This window comes from Calliphora vicina, chromosome 3 (genome assembly GCF_958450345.1).
Source record: "Calliphora vicina chromosome 3, idCalVici1.1, whole genome shotgun sequence".
Taxonomy (NCBI): domain Eukaryota; kingdom Metazoa; phylum Arthropoda; class Insecta; order Diptera; family Calliphoridae; genus Calliphora; species Calliphora vicina.
In genome coordinates, this window is record NC_088782.1 from 43,668,459 (window position 1) to 43,688,332 (window position 19,874).

General features: G+C 31.7%; 1 protein-coding gene across 1 annotated transcript; it reads right to left on the reverse strand.

Annotated features, from left to right (window-relative positions):
* Window positions 1-814: 814 nt before the first annotated feature.
* On the reverse strand, window positions 815-7,628 carry LOC135954674 (dynein axonemal intermediate chain 4). The gene is made up of 4 exons (XM_065504888.1): window positions 7,504-7,628; window positions 6,036-7,435; window positions 1,128-1,343; window positions 815-1,063 (listed from the first exon to the last, which is right to left on the reverse strand). Exons 1-4 carry the CDS (start codon window positions 7,612-7,614, stop codon window positions 874-876), a joined length of 1,917 nt encoding a protein of 638 aa, XP_065360960.1. The 5' UTR covers window positions 7,615-7,628; the 3' UTR covers window positions 815-873.
* Window positions 7,629-19,874: the final 12,246 nt, after the last annotated feature.

The following is a 19,874-nucleotide window of genomic DNA, read 5'->3' on the forward strand; positions in this document are numbered from 1 at the left end:
TTAGGACCCTGAATATATATACTTTTTGGTTCTACGACCAATATTTCGATATGTTCCAAAAGGAATGACAAAATCAATATACCCCATTATCTTTTTTGATGGTGGATATAAAAATAAGGCCAATTTCTGAACAGCCAGGCAAATGCATTTGATGTTTAGTATCCCAAATTTACAAACGTGACTTCAAATACAAATAATCTATGTCACGCTCCCCTCTCCAATGCATTCAACAAAAATTGTTATCAAGCAAACACAAAAACAGCACGCGCTTTTCATTATTATTATTTTTTCTTTCAAATTTTATGTATTTTTCATGCTTGTATTTAATAAAAAGGGAGCAAGCATTTCGTTTTTTTTTTTTATTTTATTTTATTATTATTATTTTCTCTTCAAATATATAATTGAGTATAATTTTTGATATTTTCTTCCTTTTTTCGTGGTTCCATATTTAAGCGCATGTTTCATAGACCTACTCCATGCATCACAGCCACAAAAATAATCAAAAAGAAAAGCCTTTTATTTTGAGTGAGTGAAATTTGATATTTTTTTTTTTTGTTCCATAAGTATGTGTAGTTCATGTATTTATGAGATGGAAGCAGACCAAAGACCAAGTGTGCCTGCCAGCCGGCAGAGAGCATAGGGTGGGTGGTTTTTATTTGATTTTACTATTGTTTTGTTGTTTTTGGTATTTTTAAAGGTATTTCGTTGCTTCGTTATCATCAAGTGTCCATGTAAATAAAATACAAAATCAAATAATATAGTTTTAGGCTAAAAGTTTTATTCATTTACTATGTATTTGTTTGAGGGTGGAGGTCGATTAAAAAAATGCAAAAGGAAAAGATTTTATGGTTGCAAGATTTCGAAATTTCCATTTTAATAACCAAAATATCCCAAACTTTTAACATCCCTTAGCAGTTCCCTGTCATTAGCCAATATTTTGTGAATAGTTTTTGCCAAATGATCATATTGAAAGTGTGGTGAGAACGGCATATCTTCAAAGGCCAGCATTTCCACACAGCCACTGCTGTTGCCCACAGCTACAGTGCGGCCACAAAGTGAGAGTCTGATGAAAAAAAAGAAATCCGAATATTTGAAATATTTATAAAGAAAATCTCTTAATAACTTACTTAAATGTGGTATAGTAAGGTTCTTTATTAACTTTGGTGCTGGATGCCGGTTTCAATATACTTCTTTTCAAATCCCATATATCTAATGAATTGCGATGTAATGCCACAATAATGGATGAATGCGTGGTACTCCAACTGGCGGCATGAACTGGACCCATATGATATTTTAATGTTATTAAAGGTTTCTGTATGCCAACTAGCCAAATGCGTATACACCTGGAAAGATATGTTTAATTTATAGCAAACTAGCTGACCCGGTGCGCTTCGCCACTCCAATTAGAAGAAAGAAATAGTACTATTAAGTCTCCCTTTGTGAATCTAATTGTAAATGTCTAATTTTATATTTCTGGGTCCATTATTATAGAAAATGCAAAAGAAAGTTACCACTAAAGTCACCTTTTGTGAATTCAAATTCATTCAGAATCATGTGTGCCTAATTTTGAATTTTAAGCTTATAAGTACCGTTGCAATAAAGAAATAGAACCATTGATTATCTCTTTTTAATTCGCATTCACTAAACCATAACTCGTAAAGTTTGAATTTTTAATTTGTATAGCTTTTCCTATATTATTAACTAATTTTGTTTCTATAACTCTTAATATTTAATAAATTATCACAAAACCGAAAATAAACCGAAACCATTCAGTTTTCAATTTTTTAAAACCGAAACCGCGGTTTTGAAATTCTTCGGGTTTTTGGAAACTCTAGGTCCATTATTATAGAAAATTCAAAAAAGTACCCATGAGAATAAAGAAAAGTACCATGAAGTATGCCCTTGAATTGTCACTCAATTTGGGACCATATACGCCTAATTTCATATTTCTATGTCTACATTTATAGAAAATTCAAAAAGTGCCATTATAATATATAAAAGGTTCCAAAAAGCCCCAACTTGTGGTTTCCCACTCACTCGGGTCCATATAACCTTTATTTCATGCTTTTAAGTTCATTGGTGAAGAAATTACAAAAAGTACCATTCGAATAAAGAAAAAGTACCATGAAGTATCCATTTGAATTTTCACTCACTTAGGACCATATATGCTTAATTTCATATTTCTAAGTTCATTGTTATAGTCATTTCAAAAAAGTACCATTAGATTAAAGAAAAATTACCATGAAGTATCCCCTTGAATTTTCACTCAATTAGGACCATATACGCTTAATTTCATGTTTCTAAGTTCATTGTATATATGAATATAGAAAAAGTACCAAAAAGTTCAGTTGTCACATTTTGGTACCTAAATATTATCCCCTATTCCTAACACTAACTTCACTCAGATACATATCAGCTAACTTTAATGTCGATAAGTGAAATAATTTAAACTATTAAAAAAGTACCATTAGGAGAAAAGTACCAATTTCCGTTTTCCTCCTTTTAAAGTTTAAAATTAAAAATATTCCATTTTTTTGAAAATTGTTAATGCTACTGACATGTCTCAAACGATTAAAATCGTTGTGCCCAAGAAAAAATATGTTTTAAAAAAAGTACCAAATGTTTATCCGGATTTGGCCCAATATACACATTGGCACTCGAGTTCCAAATAACACCCTGTTAATTAATTTTTGTATGAATTCAGGAACAAATGTTAAAAAAAATTATCAAAATTGGCTTAATAATTTCAAATAATATGTATTTTCCCGATTTTATACCCTTTTTGGTACCTTTTTTATCCCCATTGCGGTGGTAAAATTTTATTCAAATAAAAATCTGCATCGTGGTGGAAGTTATAGAAAAACATATTTTATGAAAAAGTATCAAAAATAAACACAATTTTTATCCCTTAAGGGTTCGAATTTCCAAAAAGTACCAAACTTATATTTTTTATTTTTTGATAAGTAAAGAATACGATTTAAAATTTGTTTCTATGTTTATTGGTGCCAAAAAAGTACCAAAATACAGTTTTTACCCGTTTTCTCCCCTAAAAGGTTCGAAATTCGAAAAAGTACGAACAGCTTATTTTTTACATGCAATTTTGTATCTTTATTAGTTTTGAAGATATAAGGTTACCGAATTTACCTCTTTTACCCCCTAAACGTTCGAGTTTCCCAAAATCCCTTCTTATCGTTTTGGGTAGGAAGGAACCGACAGTTAAAATTTCGTGATTCTAGCTTCAGCCGTTTGGGCTGTGCAATGATGAATCAATCAGTCAGTCAGTACCGTTACTCTTTTATATATAGCAAATGGGTGCGATCTGCGCGATAGTCGGTTGCTTCGAATGAAAGTGCACGTATTAGGTATTAGTACTTATGTCTGCCGTAATAATATTTGTAAAGTAATGATAAGCTGTACACATTCCGATGATGTTCTAAAGTATCAATAAACCCTTACTGGGTTTCATCCCCTATAAGATCAATCACCCTTCTTTGAACCCGGTCCAGCAGCTCTAGACTTGACCTTGCAGCTCCGGCCTATATGTGGGAATTATATTCCATTTCTGGACGAATATAAAGAAATATGTCCGACACCGTCTCAAGAAACCAAAGCACCTAAAAGTTTCCTTTGCAACATCGAATATATGGCAATTCCAAAGGACATCACACTGTATTCTCGTACCTAGAATCAAAAGGTTATCTTGTGATTAAGTATCGTGAAGTTTGCGTGTCAATAGGCAACACTGAGTTTTGAGTGCTATGAAATTAACTCGGTTTAATTCAACCCATCTGAAGATTGTGGTAAGGTCACGTTTTATCGAGTCATCCCTATTCATTCATGAGAGTTTAATCTCAGAAAGAGTTGGTCTATGGTAAAATGAATAAGAGTGACAGATATTACTGTTATCCGCGAAAGAATAAATTGGATTTGAAGTGATTGTTAGTAAAACATTCATGAAAATTCAAAAAAATTAAAAGGAGAAAGAACAGAGAACTGGGAGACTCCAAAGCTCAATATGAAATTCTTGGAGCGAAACCCATCTATTACTACCCTTACAGTAAGTCCACGAAGGAAACTAAAAATAAAACGGGAAAATTCTACCCCAATACAGAACTAGTCCATCATGCCACACCCCGCCAAATGCTTTCGAAATGTAGAATGTGACTACCTTACTCTCCCATGCTGTGTATTGATTGACACCAATGTTCTGAAAGAAACGTCATTTGGTCCCCAGTTGAACAACTACTGCTGAAGTCATACTGTGTGTCATTCAGAAGTCTATTTGATTCCAAATAATTAACAAGGTGATAGTTTAACATGCTCTCCATAACCTTCGAGAGTGCTGAACAAATTGCGATTGTGCGAAAATTATCTGGATTGGTGGGGTCACCTTTTTTGGGATTGGCTGGACGTTGGCATTCTTCCAACAATGGGGATAAATCCCAAATTGATATGAAACATTTTTTTAAAATAAATGCTGGAATACAATCCTGACCTGGGGATTTGTTCACGTTCAGATGGAACTTTCTTAACAGCCTGAGTTCTGAAGAATATTTTAGGCATAGTGCAAAATACAGTAGGTATCACATGCAGTAGTTATTGATTGCAGTCGGCAAGAGTCAAATTCATCTCTTGCCGACTGCAATCAATAACTACTGATAAAATTTTTCCCAAAAGGTTTGCTTTTTTCCTTACCTTCGTTTACAATACAATCAACTGTACTCTTCTTGACAAAGGACCAGAAACATTTGCAGTGGTGCAGATGTGACTATTTGAGTCGACTGTCAAGAACCGCTGAAATATTTCAATATTTGAGGTCGGAAGATAGTAGATTATCTAGAAGACGTTGTGATATTTGTTGAAGGTGTATCGTCCGACTATCAGTAGAACCAAACTGACAGCGTTTGGCGAACTTTGTTCCTGGGATAAATGTAATGAACTGCGAATCAACTAGGAGAAGACAGAGCTACTCCTCTTTTTCAAGATATATGTACAAGGCAAAGAGAATTAATATATGCCGATTTTTCGAGGTGTAAATTATCTTGGAGAAGAACAATCAGGAGAAATTCAAAGAGACACTCAATATCCAGACGAATTAAGCGACTTCTATGCTGAGATCATGGCGGTATTGGAAATCTTGAAATTAATAACGACGAACGTCACTGGTGGAGCAAATGTGACTATTTGTGTCGACAGTCAAGCACCGCTGAAATCTTTGTAGTACCATGTGGTCAACTTCAAGTTGGGGACTGCAAAAGAGATTTACTTGGACTGATGAGACAATTTAGGATGTACTGGGTATCGGGACACTGTAGCGTAAACAGAAATGAGCTGACTTATGAACGAGACAAGATTTTGAACTGGACTTGAGGTTAGGGATTCGGAGAGGTTCTTGTATACCAACCAATCTTAGGAAAGCAGAATGGATTATATAATGCCAAGGACCAAATTAGGAAGGCAGGACCAAGACTGCTGATAGGGTTAAACTGATGTCCTCAGAGGACATTTGTAGGTATTAAATCTGGCCAATATTCAATAAGTTCAATATTCAGTGTTTCTGCACCAATTTCGAAATGTCATATTTTTATTTCAAGCTGCCTCACGACAAATTCTATTGAACCAACATGTGTCCTTCGAGTTGTCGAAGAGTTTCATCCCCAACAGAACCGTGTTCACTCCATGGTATCGTCGAGGTATGAAGTATGGCTAGAATGTACAATCCAGGAGATATTATGTACATTGAAGCCACCATCTATGGTGATTTCTGTGTTTGAATATATTTCCAAAATTTTGGAGATGGCTCTTCTATGTTTGGATTCCAGATCTTTTGTTTTAACCAAATAGTGATAAACTCGGAGTCTATTTTATTCAATTGGTTCTGGGTTTGATATAGTAAACTGTCTTGTACTCGGATAATGTTATATCCGAGTACAAGAAAATCAGATGGATAGACCGAATCACTAACTTGAGAACTTTTAAATTTCTGATCCAATAAGTACAAAATAATATGAAAAAAACACTCGCCACCCACTTACCAATCATTTCCACACGTTAAATACAATTTCGTTGACCATGGTGAGAACTCCATATAATTGACACCAGCTTCATGCAATTGCAGCACTTCCAAATGTTGATTCGGATAATTGGTCGAACATTTATGCAAACAACCTTCATCGGTTAACACATAATAGACATCCTTTTGCACAGCATCCAAACATATATAAATACCCTGAGGATGACGATTAGCTTCCATCAGTGATGATGACGTCTTTGCAATCTCTAAACCTTCCACATTACCCTCAATACGATCCAATTTCATTTGCTGAAAACCCAACAGATTAGGGCTATTAACAATGGTGTATCTGGTGATAATGCCATCCCGCGATAAAGCCAATAAGGGCTCCAAATCATGCAGCCTTGTTTCATTATCATTATGGGCTATCCATTTAATGGAAGTTATGGGCTCGCAACTGATAGTGGACAAACGGGGAGAAACACATATTTGAGGATTTTCCATGTTACTTATGTCGTAGATAAAAACACTGCCATCATATAGGCCGATGGCTAAAAGTTGTGGAGTGAATGGTGAAAATTCCACTGTCACCACGGGAGCCTGAAAACTATACATTCTTTCAGGGTTAACAGGATTTTTTATATTCCATATGAAAACACTGCCCGTTTTGGGTAGTACTCCACACATGGTACTAAATGTGCCATAACCCACTGCCAATATATCGCCATTTTTGGGACACCAACTCATATCAGCCACAGCACGACTTTCACTGGCAGAGAAACTGCCAGCATAAGACCACAAGAGCTGTACATTATAACGATAGTTGACCTCTAAAGCCAAAGGATCCGGCATAATCATGTTGCGAAATCTTCTTTGTTCCGACTCAAATGTATTACCCGCCAGTATGCGCATGGTTAGCATTAAGGCCAACTTGAATTTGGGCGTTTGATTTATAGCCACAAATTGATCCACACCACCCACCTTATAAGTGGTTACTTGGATTTTCTGTGTACCATCTACATCCACACTTTGTGTGGTCTTCTCAAGATCCTTATACGTATCAAACATTTCAAAATTCGAAACATACGAAGCCACATTATTGCGAGCTATCGAATCCGTATTCACACCACGAGTTTTGGTAAGTTCCTGGGCCGTTTGGGTTTCCACCGGAAAACATATACGTCTGCGACCCAAACCTTGTGTTAAGTACTCATAACGCCTGTTATCTGCCTCCACCAAGCAGCCCTCTTCGGTGTCTTTCAGCACAGTGGTGCTGCGTTGTTCAAACAACACTATATCGGGAGTTTTTTGTAATTTGATTTTTATAAAAGGATTTGGACGCCTCACAGCTTTCCGTTTATCTCGACTGAGTTGAGTTGTTGCATCTGGCTTAACATCCAGTGTAAGTTTACTTAATTTAATCTGAAATTTTTTTATACATCTTAAGTTTTAATAGAGTTTTTTTTTTAAGATTTAATTGCTTGCCTTACACCATTTTCAATATCATCCAAGGAAGCTTTAATGGAACCCAAACCTTTTCTTTGTTGTATCATTAGCTCCTCCAAATCCTGTGAATTATACGATTCCTGACTTTGTTGCATTTCATGTTTATTGATTTTCGAATTTAATTGTTCAAATTTTAATTTCAAATATTCTTCCGCATTTAAGGACATTTTACTTTGAATTGATTTAGTTAAGCATTGTTTTATTTACAATATTTTTTTGTTTTGCGACTTTGCCTGGTTACTGGATACTTAGTAACGAAAATATTGTGCACCAACTATTTGTTATAAATTGAGAATCAGCTAAATATTTTTTATTCTTTTGTCTTTTGTTGAAAAAAGTACCATTTGAAATTAATAATAAATAGATCAATTAAAATTTAGATTTTTCCATTTAGTAAATTTGAAAGAAGAACAATTTAATTGCGAAAAACTAATTAAATTAATAATTTTAAATTTAGAATAGAACAATTGATATTGAGATTTTCAAATGGTTCATGTCATTTAGTATTTCATTTAAGTGATTAATCTATCAAAATATCTAAATTCGCTAATAACTTGGCCAATAAGCGTTTAATCAAGAAAAGGAGCTCGATCTGTGATCACTCATATTTCTGACCAAGAATCGGATTTTTATATAAAAACTCAAAGTATCTAAATTCGCTAATAACTTGGCCAATAAGCGTTTAATCAAAAAAAGCTGCTCGATCTGTGATCACTCATATTTCTGACCAAAAATCGATATTTTTATATAAAAACTCAAAATATCTAAATTCGCTTTTAACTTGGCCAATAAGCGTTTAAACAAGAAAAGCTGCTCGATCTGTGATCACTCATATTTCTGACCAAAAATCGATTTTTTTATATAAAAACTCAAAATATCTAAATTCGCTAATAACTTGACCAATAAGCGCTTAATGAAGAAAAGCTGCTCGATATGTGATCACTCATATTTCTGAACACAAATCGATTTTTTTATATAAAAACTCAAAATATCTAAATTCGCTAATAACTTGGCCAATAAGCGTTTAATCAAGAAAAGCAGCTCGACTTGTGATCACTCATATTTCTGACCAAAAATCGATTTTTTACACAAAAGCTCAAAATATCTAAATTCGCTAATAACTTGGCCAATAAGCGTTTAATCAAGAAAAGGAGCTCGATCTGTGATCACTCATATTTCTGACCAAAAATCGATTTTTTTATATAAAAACTCAAAATATCTAAATTCGCTAATTACTTGGCCAATAAGCGTTTAATCAAAAAAAGCTGCTCGATCTGTGATCACTCATATTTCTGACCAAAAATCGATTTTTTTATATAGAAACTCAAAATATCTAAATTCGCTAATAACTTGGCCATTAAGCGTTTAATCAAGAAAAGGAGCTCGATCTGTGATCACTCATATTTCTGAATACAAATCCATTTTTTTATATAAAAACTCAAAATATCTTAATTCGCTTTTAACTTGGCCAATAAGCGTTTAATCAAGAAAAGGAGCTCGATCTGTGATCACTCAAAAATCGATTTTTTTGTATAAAAACTCAAAATATCTAAATTCGCTAATAACTTGGCCAATAAGCGTTTAATCAGGAAAAGCTGCTCGATCTGTGATCACTCATATTTCTGATAAAAAATCGATTTTTTTATATAAAAACTCAAAATATCTAAATTCGTTAATAACTTGGCTAATAAGCGTTTAAACAAGAAAAGCTGCTCGATCTGTGATCACTCATATTTCTGACCAAAAATCGATTTTTTTATATAAAAACTCAAAATATCTAAATTCGCTAATAACTTGGACAATAAGCGTTTAATCAAGAAAAGGAGCTCGATCTGTGATCACTCATACTTCAGAATACAAATCGATTTTTTATATAAAAACTTAAAATATCTAAATTCGCTAATAACTTGGCCAATAAGCGTTTAATCAAGAAAAGCTGCTCGATCTGTGATCACTCATATTTCTGAACAAAAATTGATTTTTTATATAAAAATTCAAAATATCTAAATTCGCTAATATCTTGGCCAATAAGCGTTTAATCAAGAAAAGGAGCTCGATCTGTGATCACTCATATTTCTGAACACAAATCGATTTTTTATATAAAAACTCAAAATATCTAAATTCGCTAATAACTTGGCCAATATGCGTTTAATGAAGATGAAGAGCTCGATCTGAGATCACTCATATTTCTGACCAAAAATCGTTTTTTTTATATAAAAACTCAAAATATCTAAATTCTCTAATAACTTGGCCAATAAGCGTTTAATCAAAAAAAGCTGCTCGATCTGTGATCACTCATATTTCTGACCAAAAATCGATTTTTTATATAAAAACTCAAAATATATAAAATTCGCTTTTAACATGGCCATAAGCGTTTAATCAAGAAAAGGAGCTCGATCTGTGATCACTCATATTTCTGACCAAAAATCGATTTTTTTATATAAAAACTCAAAATATCTAAATTCTCTAATAACTTGGCCAATAAGCGTTTAATCAAAAAAAGCTGCTCGATCTGTGATCACTCATATTTCTGACCAAAAATCGATTTTTTACACAAAAACTCAAAATATCTAAATTCGCTAATAACTTGGCCAATAAGCGTTTAATCAAGAAAAGGAGCTCGATCTGTGATCACTCATATTTCTGACCAAAAATCGATTTTTTTATATAAAAACTCAAAATATCTAAATTCTCTAATAACTTGGCCAAAAGCGTTTAATCAAAAAAACCTGCTCGATCTGTGATCACTCATATTTCTGACCAAAAATCGATTTATTTATATAAAAACTCAAAATATCTAAATTCGCTAATATCTTGGCCAATAAGCGTTTAATCAAGAAAAAGAGCTCGATCTGTGATCACTCATATTTCTGACCAAAAATCGATTTTTTTATATAAAAACTCAAAATATGTAAAAGCGTTAATAACTTGGCCAATAAGAGTTTAATCAAGAAAAGGAGCTCGATCTGTGATCACTCATATTTCTGAACAAAAATCGATTTTTTATATAAAAATTCAAAATATCTAAATTCGCTAATATCTTGGCCAATAAGCGTTTAATCAAGAAAAGCAGCTCGATCTGTGATCACTCATATTTCTGACCAAAAATCGATTTTTTTATATAAAAACTCAAAATATCTAAATTCGTTAATAACTTGGCCAATAAGCGTTTAATCAAGAAAAGGAGCTCGATCTGTGATCACTCATATTTCTGACCAAAAATCGATTTTTTATATAAAAACTCAAAATATCTAATTTCATTAATAACTTGGCCAATAAGCGTGAGATCAAAATATCTAATTTCGCTAATAACTTGGCCAATAAGCGTTTAATCAAGAAAAGGAGCTCGATCTGTGATCACTCATATTTCTGACCAAAAATCGATTTTTTATATAAAAACTCAAAATATCTAAATTCGCTTTTAACTTGGCCAATAAGCGTTTAATCAAGAAAAGCTGCTCGATCTGTGATCACTCATATTTCTGAACAAAAATCGATTTTTTACTCTTTGCAATAAAAACGAAAAAAATATTTAATGAAATTTTTCTGAAAAATATTTCCCGAAAAAAATATTCTTTTCAATAAAATTCTTTACTTCTAAATAAACGCCAGCTCAGAACAAACTCGGCTTAAGTTGAGTCAATGACCTTCTCCTTATCCAATTAAAAAATGTATTTCAGATATCTGTATGTTTGTTTGTTACGATTTCAAAAATCAAAATTTTATTAGGAATTGCCATTTAATGTTATTATATATTTAAAATTGTGCATAAGCCTATTATTTTTTCATATTTTTGTGCATTATTACTTTTTAAAGAATTCTCAACAAAATTTCAAAACCTAAAATTAAGAAAACGCATAAATTCTCATAATGAGCAACAGCTAAATTTATCTCTTCGCCAACATTTGAAGTTTCATTAAAGTATTCAAAACCAAGCACTGATAAATATTCATAGTCATCATCATAAGAATCAATACTCCGATAAATTGAACCATTTGGAGCAATGTTCTCGTGATATTTACTCATCAAGGGTTTTTTCTCCAAATCCAAAAGTCTACGAAAATTGAAGAGCTGAAATAAATTAAAACCCAAAAAAATAGAAATCCTTTTAAGCAGCTTAACTTTGCTTTCATATTGTCATACTTCCTCAGCATTTATTTTCAACATGTTGGGAAACTCTATCCAGATTACGTCAGCACTGCAGGGCTGTATAGTGGTAGTAAGTCTTCCTTGATACACCGAATAATATTCCGGTGTAAAATCGATTAATATATGAAGAGGTGTTAGAAAAGTTGCAGGATGAAACAATTTTATTTTATATGGCTTTTGTACGTATTTTAATGATTCATATAAATCATCTGCCATTTTCTCAGCTGAAGAAGATCTCTTGTGAATGAAAAATTAATTGTTATGCAAGGAAAAAAACTGAATTATAAAGACAACCCAATTTGTGGCAACTCAAAATAAATATGGCCACAAATTTAGTTGACAAAATTATTAAAAACCAACCTGAACATATCTGAAAGACCATACGGTTACACCGAAATTCCGTTTAACAGCTTTTTCATATGTTTCATATTTTTTATTGAAAAACACCATATGCAGTTCAATGGGTAATGATGCATCTACTGCGGTCTGATTTTCTTGCAACCAATTAAAATACATAAATTCTAGTTGGTACTCCTCCTCATCTCTATAAGGGCCATCCATTATAGTTGGTATTATTTTATAGAAATATTTTATTATAACAGTTTCGCCATTATTTTCTAAAGTGACAGCCTTTGGATGATTACCAAATCCTAAGGTATGTATAAAGCCAATGTTTCTCTTTAAAATTGTGTAATTCTCATCATTCATTGGCAAAATATGCTTTCCAACACATACACGATCTGAGGCATAAACTGGGTAATAGATAAATTATATAATGTTTGTATATCTTATACATAATTTATTTGATATATCATTGGCTTAGTATGCAAACGTTCTAAGTCCATTTTCGCAAATTTTACGGGAGGCACAAAAATTTTTCAAAAATGCTTTATTTTAAACATATTTGAAATGTGATAATGCAGTTTTATTACAATACAACAAAATCAATAAATTTTCATAGAGGAGACAAAAAAAAAGACCCGTGTATCGGCGTTTTGAAAGTTTACATCTGAATTTCATTTGAGGGGGGGGGTTAAAGTTTCCCAACTCTGGCACATTCTTATTGTTAATCGGCATAAGAAACCATGTTATCCTTACATTTTAGGTATCAAATGTGTTCAGCAATTCATGTAAAATATTACGGAGAGCATTTTTGTAGAATATGTTAACCCTCTAAATCCTCAAGGCATGGGTGTTTTTTTGGCCTTCTTTTAAAAAAGAGCATAAAACACCATTAAAAACAGGGATTTAAGGGTTTAAAATATTCCGCAAAAATATTATCCGTGAAATTTTACTATAAGTCCCTGAATACACCAAAACGGAAAATTCAACCAGAAAATAGACACAACCAAAGAGAGCTTAGGGTTAATTTCGCATTTATTAAAAATTTTGTTTTAAAGTATCCCAAAAATTTAGCATGAAAAAAATAGTTTTGAAATTTTTTGTAAAAAATTTAAAATTTTTTTTGTTTTTAAATTTTTTTTTTTAATATTTAGCGGAAAAAAACATTTGGTGAAAAAAAAAATTCGGATTAAAAAAATATTTTTTCCGATTTTGACCCATTGTAGGTCCAACTTACTATGGTCTTATATACGTCGTTGCAAAGGTCTTTGAAATATCTATCCTTAGATATCCATATTGTCTATATTAATGACTTCAGATATAGTTCAAAAATCAAAGTTGTCCTGGTTTTTTTCTTATAGCTCAGCCATTTGTGGACCGATTTTCTCGATTTTAAATAGCAACCGAGCCGGAAGAACTCCGGAGATATTGATGTATGAATTGTGTAAGTTATTTGAGGGCTTCGGAAAGTTGATTTCAACAGATAGACAGACGGATATGGCTTAATCGACTCCGCTATCTATGAGGATCCAGAATATATATACTTTATAGGGTCGGAAAATTATATTGTGGAAATAACAAACGGAATGACAAACTTATATATACTAGGGTATTCGAATTATTCGATTTTTCTCTTGTTCGAATAAAACGAATAATTCGAATAAGAGATTTTAACTTGTTCGAATAATTCGATCACACGTTTAAAATTAATCGAATTATTCGAATAATTTAAATTTTTTTAAAAAAGTAAAGAATGAAGTTTGATTTCGGTTTTTTAATATTTTATTGTTAAAGAAAAACAAAAAATAACGTTAAAGATAACAATTCAAGTATTGATAATGATAAAAAACATTCGAAAACAAAGTCCATCAATAAATTTTCAACAGAAACATTCTGATCAGATTAACTCCCGAACAATCTACAAAACAATTGACTACCAAACCCTTTAGTTTCCGTTTTGGCGCTATGCTTTAAAAAAATTGAGCTAGTTGGACATGATCCTGAATTTAAGTACAATATAAACGTATTAAGAACTTTTTTATGTCGTTCATTAATTCGGGTTTTAAATTGAGTAACTAATTCTTTAGTAAATTAATTATTAACTATTTCTAAATTATTTATAACAAATTGTATTATAACCGAAAGCTCTATCAACGTTGCCGAATCTTTGCATAATAAAGTTTGATATCATTGTCAGTGAACGTGGCTAATTTGAAGTCAGGCAGTGCATGATTGACGCATTTACAAATACGCAAAAAGTTTATTACCATGTTAGACAAAGATGTTCAACGATGTTCAAAATCATGTATAAGACGAACTCCATGCTTTTCTTGCAACATAACGTTAGTTTGCAATATTTGTGTTTATCATTCGATTTATTAAATATTTTGCAACACTTACGTACGCAGTTAATAACATCACTTAAATATATTTTAAGATCATGGCCTTCGTATATTTCAACGTAATAATTATAAATGTCATCCTCAAATCACTTTCGACGACCGTTTCAAAATCACATTCTCCATCACATTCAACTCGACTTTAATCTAAGTTAAAATTTTGATTATTAATTTCGATTCTTCTAACAAATATTTTATTTTCATTGGTTCAAGTCCTAAGTTAATAATTTTGAAAGATATGATTTTATAATTGTAACTTCTTGCAGAAATATTTATATATTTATAGAAAGAGCTATCGGAACACTCATCTACAGTGATCGAAAGTCCCTTTGTCTTTAGTTATTTGTCGAATTTCAGAAACAATACAGTTTTTGTGAGTCATTATTACTTATTTAAATTTTAAATTATGAAAAATTTTAAGAAATTTAATAAATTGAAATATATGAATATATTATTCGTTTTATTCGATTATTCTACATAAAATTGTTCGAATTATTCGTTATTCGAAAATTTTTAAATTGTTCGAATAATTATTCGTAAGAAATTATTCGATTAATCGAACGATCATTAGTCGAATGAATACCCTAATATATACCCTTCTATAAAAAGATGGCTTACGCCTTTCGAGAAAAAATCCTCGAATAATGGGTTTAAGATGTCAGTCTAAATATTGGAATATTTGATCGATTTTTGAACATGAAATGGGGGGAAAAAAAGTCAAGTGAAGTTTTTGAAAAAGCACGAAATCGTAAAATATTTTTACGGTGGTTGATATCTAAACGTTATTTTTTGAAAGCTAAGGCAACAGCCAAGTTTTCCAGAAAATATGTATGTCAACTCTTGGAATAAATTAAAAAATGGTTAGAAATTGGATAGATGCAAAAATTACACACAGTGGAAACATTTTTTTTTGGAGATATTGTTACCAAATTTCACATGTTTGGAGCTGAGGTGATATAGAGGGTTAAGATCTTCCACAAAAATGATCCCCATAAAATTCCACAAAATAAATCTGACAATAAGAATTCTCTTAGACATAACTTACAACATTTTCAGTTAGTATAATGCTGCCTTTGATCAAAAAATTAAAACTTTGACCCACTGTTTAAAAAAGTCAGACCAGCTGGACTATAAGTTTATTCTACAAAAATGATTTACTCAACATGCCCTTTCAGAATTATAGGCTCGCTATTATGTTCCAAAAATGCTGTTGGACAGTGTAAATAAAACCAGTTTCACTCAATTATAAATCTATATATTTATATAAAAAAAGTAACGTTACTATATGACTGACGGATTCAACATTGCCTATCCCAAAATTTGGACTCCATATGTAGATCCACTATGAAGGGATTTTTGAAAATTCGAAGGTTTTTACCCGAATTTACCCGTTTTTACTATATCTTCTAAACTAATATAAATACAAACTAAATTTAAAATACATCTTTGTGTCGGACTTTTTTTAAATTCGAAACTTTTATGTGAGAAAACGGGTAGAAACTGTATTTTCGTACTTTTTTGATCTTTTAAACCAATAACCATAGGAATATATTTCTAAACGTATTCTTTATTTTAAGTATGAGAGCTTTATTCGGCTGTGCCGAATTTTATATACCGTTCACCAAATTTTACTTCAAAACACAATTTTTAAATATTTTTAGGTAAATAAAATTTTTTTTTCCAAAATTTTTTTTAAATTTTAATTTTTTTTTTTTGAATTTAAAAAAATTTTTTTTGGTTTTTTAAATTCTTTTTTTGTGAAAAAACAAAAATTATTTTTTAAAAAATATTTTTTCCGATTTTGACCCATTGTAGATCCAACTTACTATGGTCTTATATACGTCGTTGCAAAGGTCTTTGAAATATCTATCATTAGATATTCATATTATCTATATTAATGACTTAGTAATCCAGATATAGGTCAAACATCGAGGTTGTTCTGGTTTTTTCCTCATATCAGCCATTTATGGACTAATTTTGCTGATTTTAAATAGGAAACTTCTCGAAAGCATTTCTGACAGAATTATTGAAGATTTGGATCCCGAAGATATCTGGGGTCTTCAGAAAATTGACATGGCTTAATCGACTCCGCTATCTATAAGGATCCAGAATATATATACTTTATAGGGTCGGAAAATTATATTGTGGAAATTACAAACGGAATGACTTATATATACCCTTCTCACGAAGGTGATGGGTATACAAATAACAAATACAAGTTTGGTAATTTTTGGAAATTCAAACAATTAAGATCTAAAAATAGGAAAAAAACATTTTATTCGAAATTATCAAGCCAGTTTGGTAAAATATTAAACATTGGTTCCTTGTGTCATACAAAAGTTAATATAAATAATGCAACTTGAAAACTCAAATATTCTAAAACATTAATAATAACTTTGTAAATACTGCGATTTAAGGGAAAATGAACTCAATCTGTGATCACTCATATTTTCTATCAAATATCGATTTTTAATATAAAAAAAAACTCAAATAAACTAAACCCTTAAGCCGATTTGAATGAAATTTCATATGCGCAAATAGGAAGTGTAGTCGAGTTTAAGTTTTGAATTTGGACCTCATGAGCCCACCAGGAGCGGGACCAGGGGTTCCCAAAGTAGGACACCTCGGGTATGTTAAATTTTTAAAATGATCCTATTTCTTCGTTTGTGTTCCGAAAGAAAGAAGTGTTTAAAAAAAACTCAAATATCTTGCTAGTATATTTAGTAAAGTAGTTATTCCTGCGTTTTATATCAAAATCTCAATGTTCATAGAAAATGGACTTAGTACGTTTGCACACAAAGCTAACAATAAGTAGATATACAATTGCTTACCCAAATTTATATAAAAATACAAAAATATATAGAATTTTAACATCTCCGCAAATGTTTACGACTTGCCAGTTTCACTTTAAGGTTTACTTTAACAAATCAAAATTAGTATTATTTACTACCAACATAAAATGTATTTCATTTCGATATTAAATTTAAATTTTTAAATTGGTCTAGTTAGTTACATTAAAAAGTAGTCCAATTTTTAATTAAATAAAAGAAGTTATAAAAAAAATTCTTTATATGTTTTTCATATATTTTGATACACAACTTTTTAACGTTTCAACCTATTTTATCAATTTTTGGACCGATATTTTCTTATAATTTTTTTCTGTTAGATAATTTTTGCAACCTTCCTGATATCTACTGTATCTCTTCTACTGTATGATATCTTTCTCAAAACAACGAATTTTATATGATTTTCATTTGGAGATGCAATTTTCAAATTCAACTGGACTGAAGGGCCCTTGATTATCTTCAAAGATTATGACTCATTTGGCCCGATTTCTGTAGAAAAGAGTTAAATACTTTTGCGTATCTGTATTTGTTATTATTGTATGACCATCATTTAAAAGTAGACCATAGATTTTGCATGCCGATTGTGCAATGATTAAGTTGTATCAACCATATGTATGCAAGAATTTTTAAACAATTATATATTTATCCACGTTAAAATGCATTTATACCGTCGTCATGGGAAAAACACCACTTTACCAAATTACTAGAAAATAGTTTTATATTTTAAAATACAATTTCATAAGTATCAAATATTTATTATTAACAACTATTAACAAGTTTGTATGCTTCAGTTCAGCTTAAATGAATTTTATATGAGTCTAGAATTAAAAAAAATATGATTAATATTGTTAAATAGTTGTACAGTTGAACACGGTTATAACGAATGTTTCATACAAATTACTATTTAACTTTTTACCAAAGTATATTGAAAATCGGTTCTGCTGAAACAAAGAGTAGAACAACATATCCCTCCGTCTGCCTGTCCAAAACATTTGATGGTTAGATTAGCCGAAGAATATGATCTTCCTACTAAATTTTATGGTTACCGTGGATTGATTGATCAACAGCATTCTAGCCTCTTCATGCAAATGATCCAGATATATCATGTTAACACATTCGATTAGGAGAGGATTATTTTAGGTCGTCTGCGGTTGCAAAAATTGTATTGCAAAAATCGTATTTCTAAAAATAGGTTTGAATGGATATTCAATGGATATATATTATATATTGTTGAAGAGTGGTGAAAGGAGAAAAAAGCTTTTTTATTTGAGAACTTTGTTATTAGTACAGCGTAGCAGCTCCTCTGGTGTCGAGTAATCGCATTATTTAAAGCTAGTATAACCATTATTTATTTAATTCGGCGGCATTTAAATATTTTACCGCCGAAGGTGGCGGTAAAGTATTTAAGTAAACTAATAATTCGCGTACAGTTACCATCAACTCAACCCCACTCATTGGTGTAGTGTAACCACAAAGAACAATATCAATACTACAAGGCAGCTGTACCAACTGCCAGACGATAGATTGTCTCTCTAATCGAAGTGTTACACCTTCGATTAGAGCCAAGCAATCGCTGATCGCAGCGGTGTACTACTAACAAACAATGACGGAAAGATGGATAGAGCATTTTGAAGAAATTAATAACATCATCGTAGATGAAGCTACTGAAGACAACGAAAGAAATAATAGCGGTCCTGCAGGACATATCTTGAGAATATCATGCAACCCTTCCAGTCTAAATGAGATAAAAGAGATCATCACAAATTTAAGAAGTAATAAGGCAGCAGACGATGATGGAATATAAGCCGAAATTCTATGGTCTGACATCGATACCACAGCTAAACTTATACAGCCTCACATCACATCAGTCTTGTAGGAAGTGAGGCTGCCTCCAAATTGAATAAAAGGCATAATTGTAAAGTTATCGAAAAGTGGCGATTTGAAAGATTGCAACAACTGGAGATGAATTGCTCTGCTTAACACCATATACAAGATACTGATAGTTATAGCACAGGGAAGAATCCTAAACAAAATTGAGAACAATCTTCGAGATGAACAGGCAGGATTCTGGTCAAATAAAAGCTGCTTAGATCAGGCCTCTACTCTACACATTATAATAGAGCAATATATAGAATGGCGTACCCCCAACGTATCTACTGTTCATATACTTCAAGAAAGCCTTCGAAATCATCATACAAACTGTCATATGTAAAGCATTGAGTAGGAAAGGAGTAGCCCACAAAATAATTCGAATCATCAGTTCTTCACAACGGGAACATCAGTCAACCATTGCATACTAACGTTGTAGTAAAACAATAATGCCCTCAACTGTTCACCATCATGCTGGATGATATAATGAGCGAAGTCTGTTTAGAGAGAAGAGGAATTACATGGAGTCTCTCACTCCAACTCCAGGATTTAGATTATGCGGATGATATTTGTCCCCAATATGAAAACGAAACTACAAGATCTGGAAATAGTTATTAGCGCGTAATGTTGAACTTGAGATAAATAGTAAGAAAACCAAAGTCATGATAATTAACAGAGAACATGTCAAATTGGTAAGCAGAAATGTTGCCTTCCATAATCGACCCACTAGTCATTATAATAACAAATGCT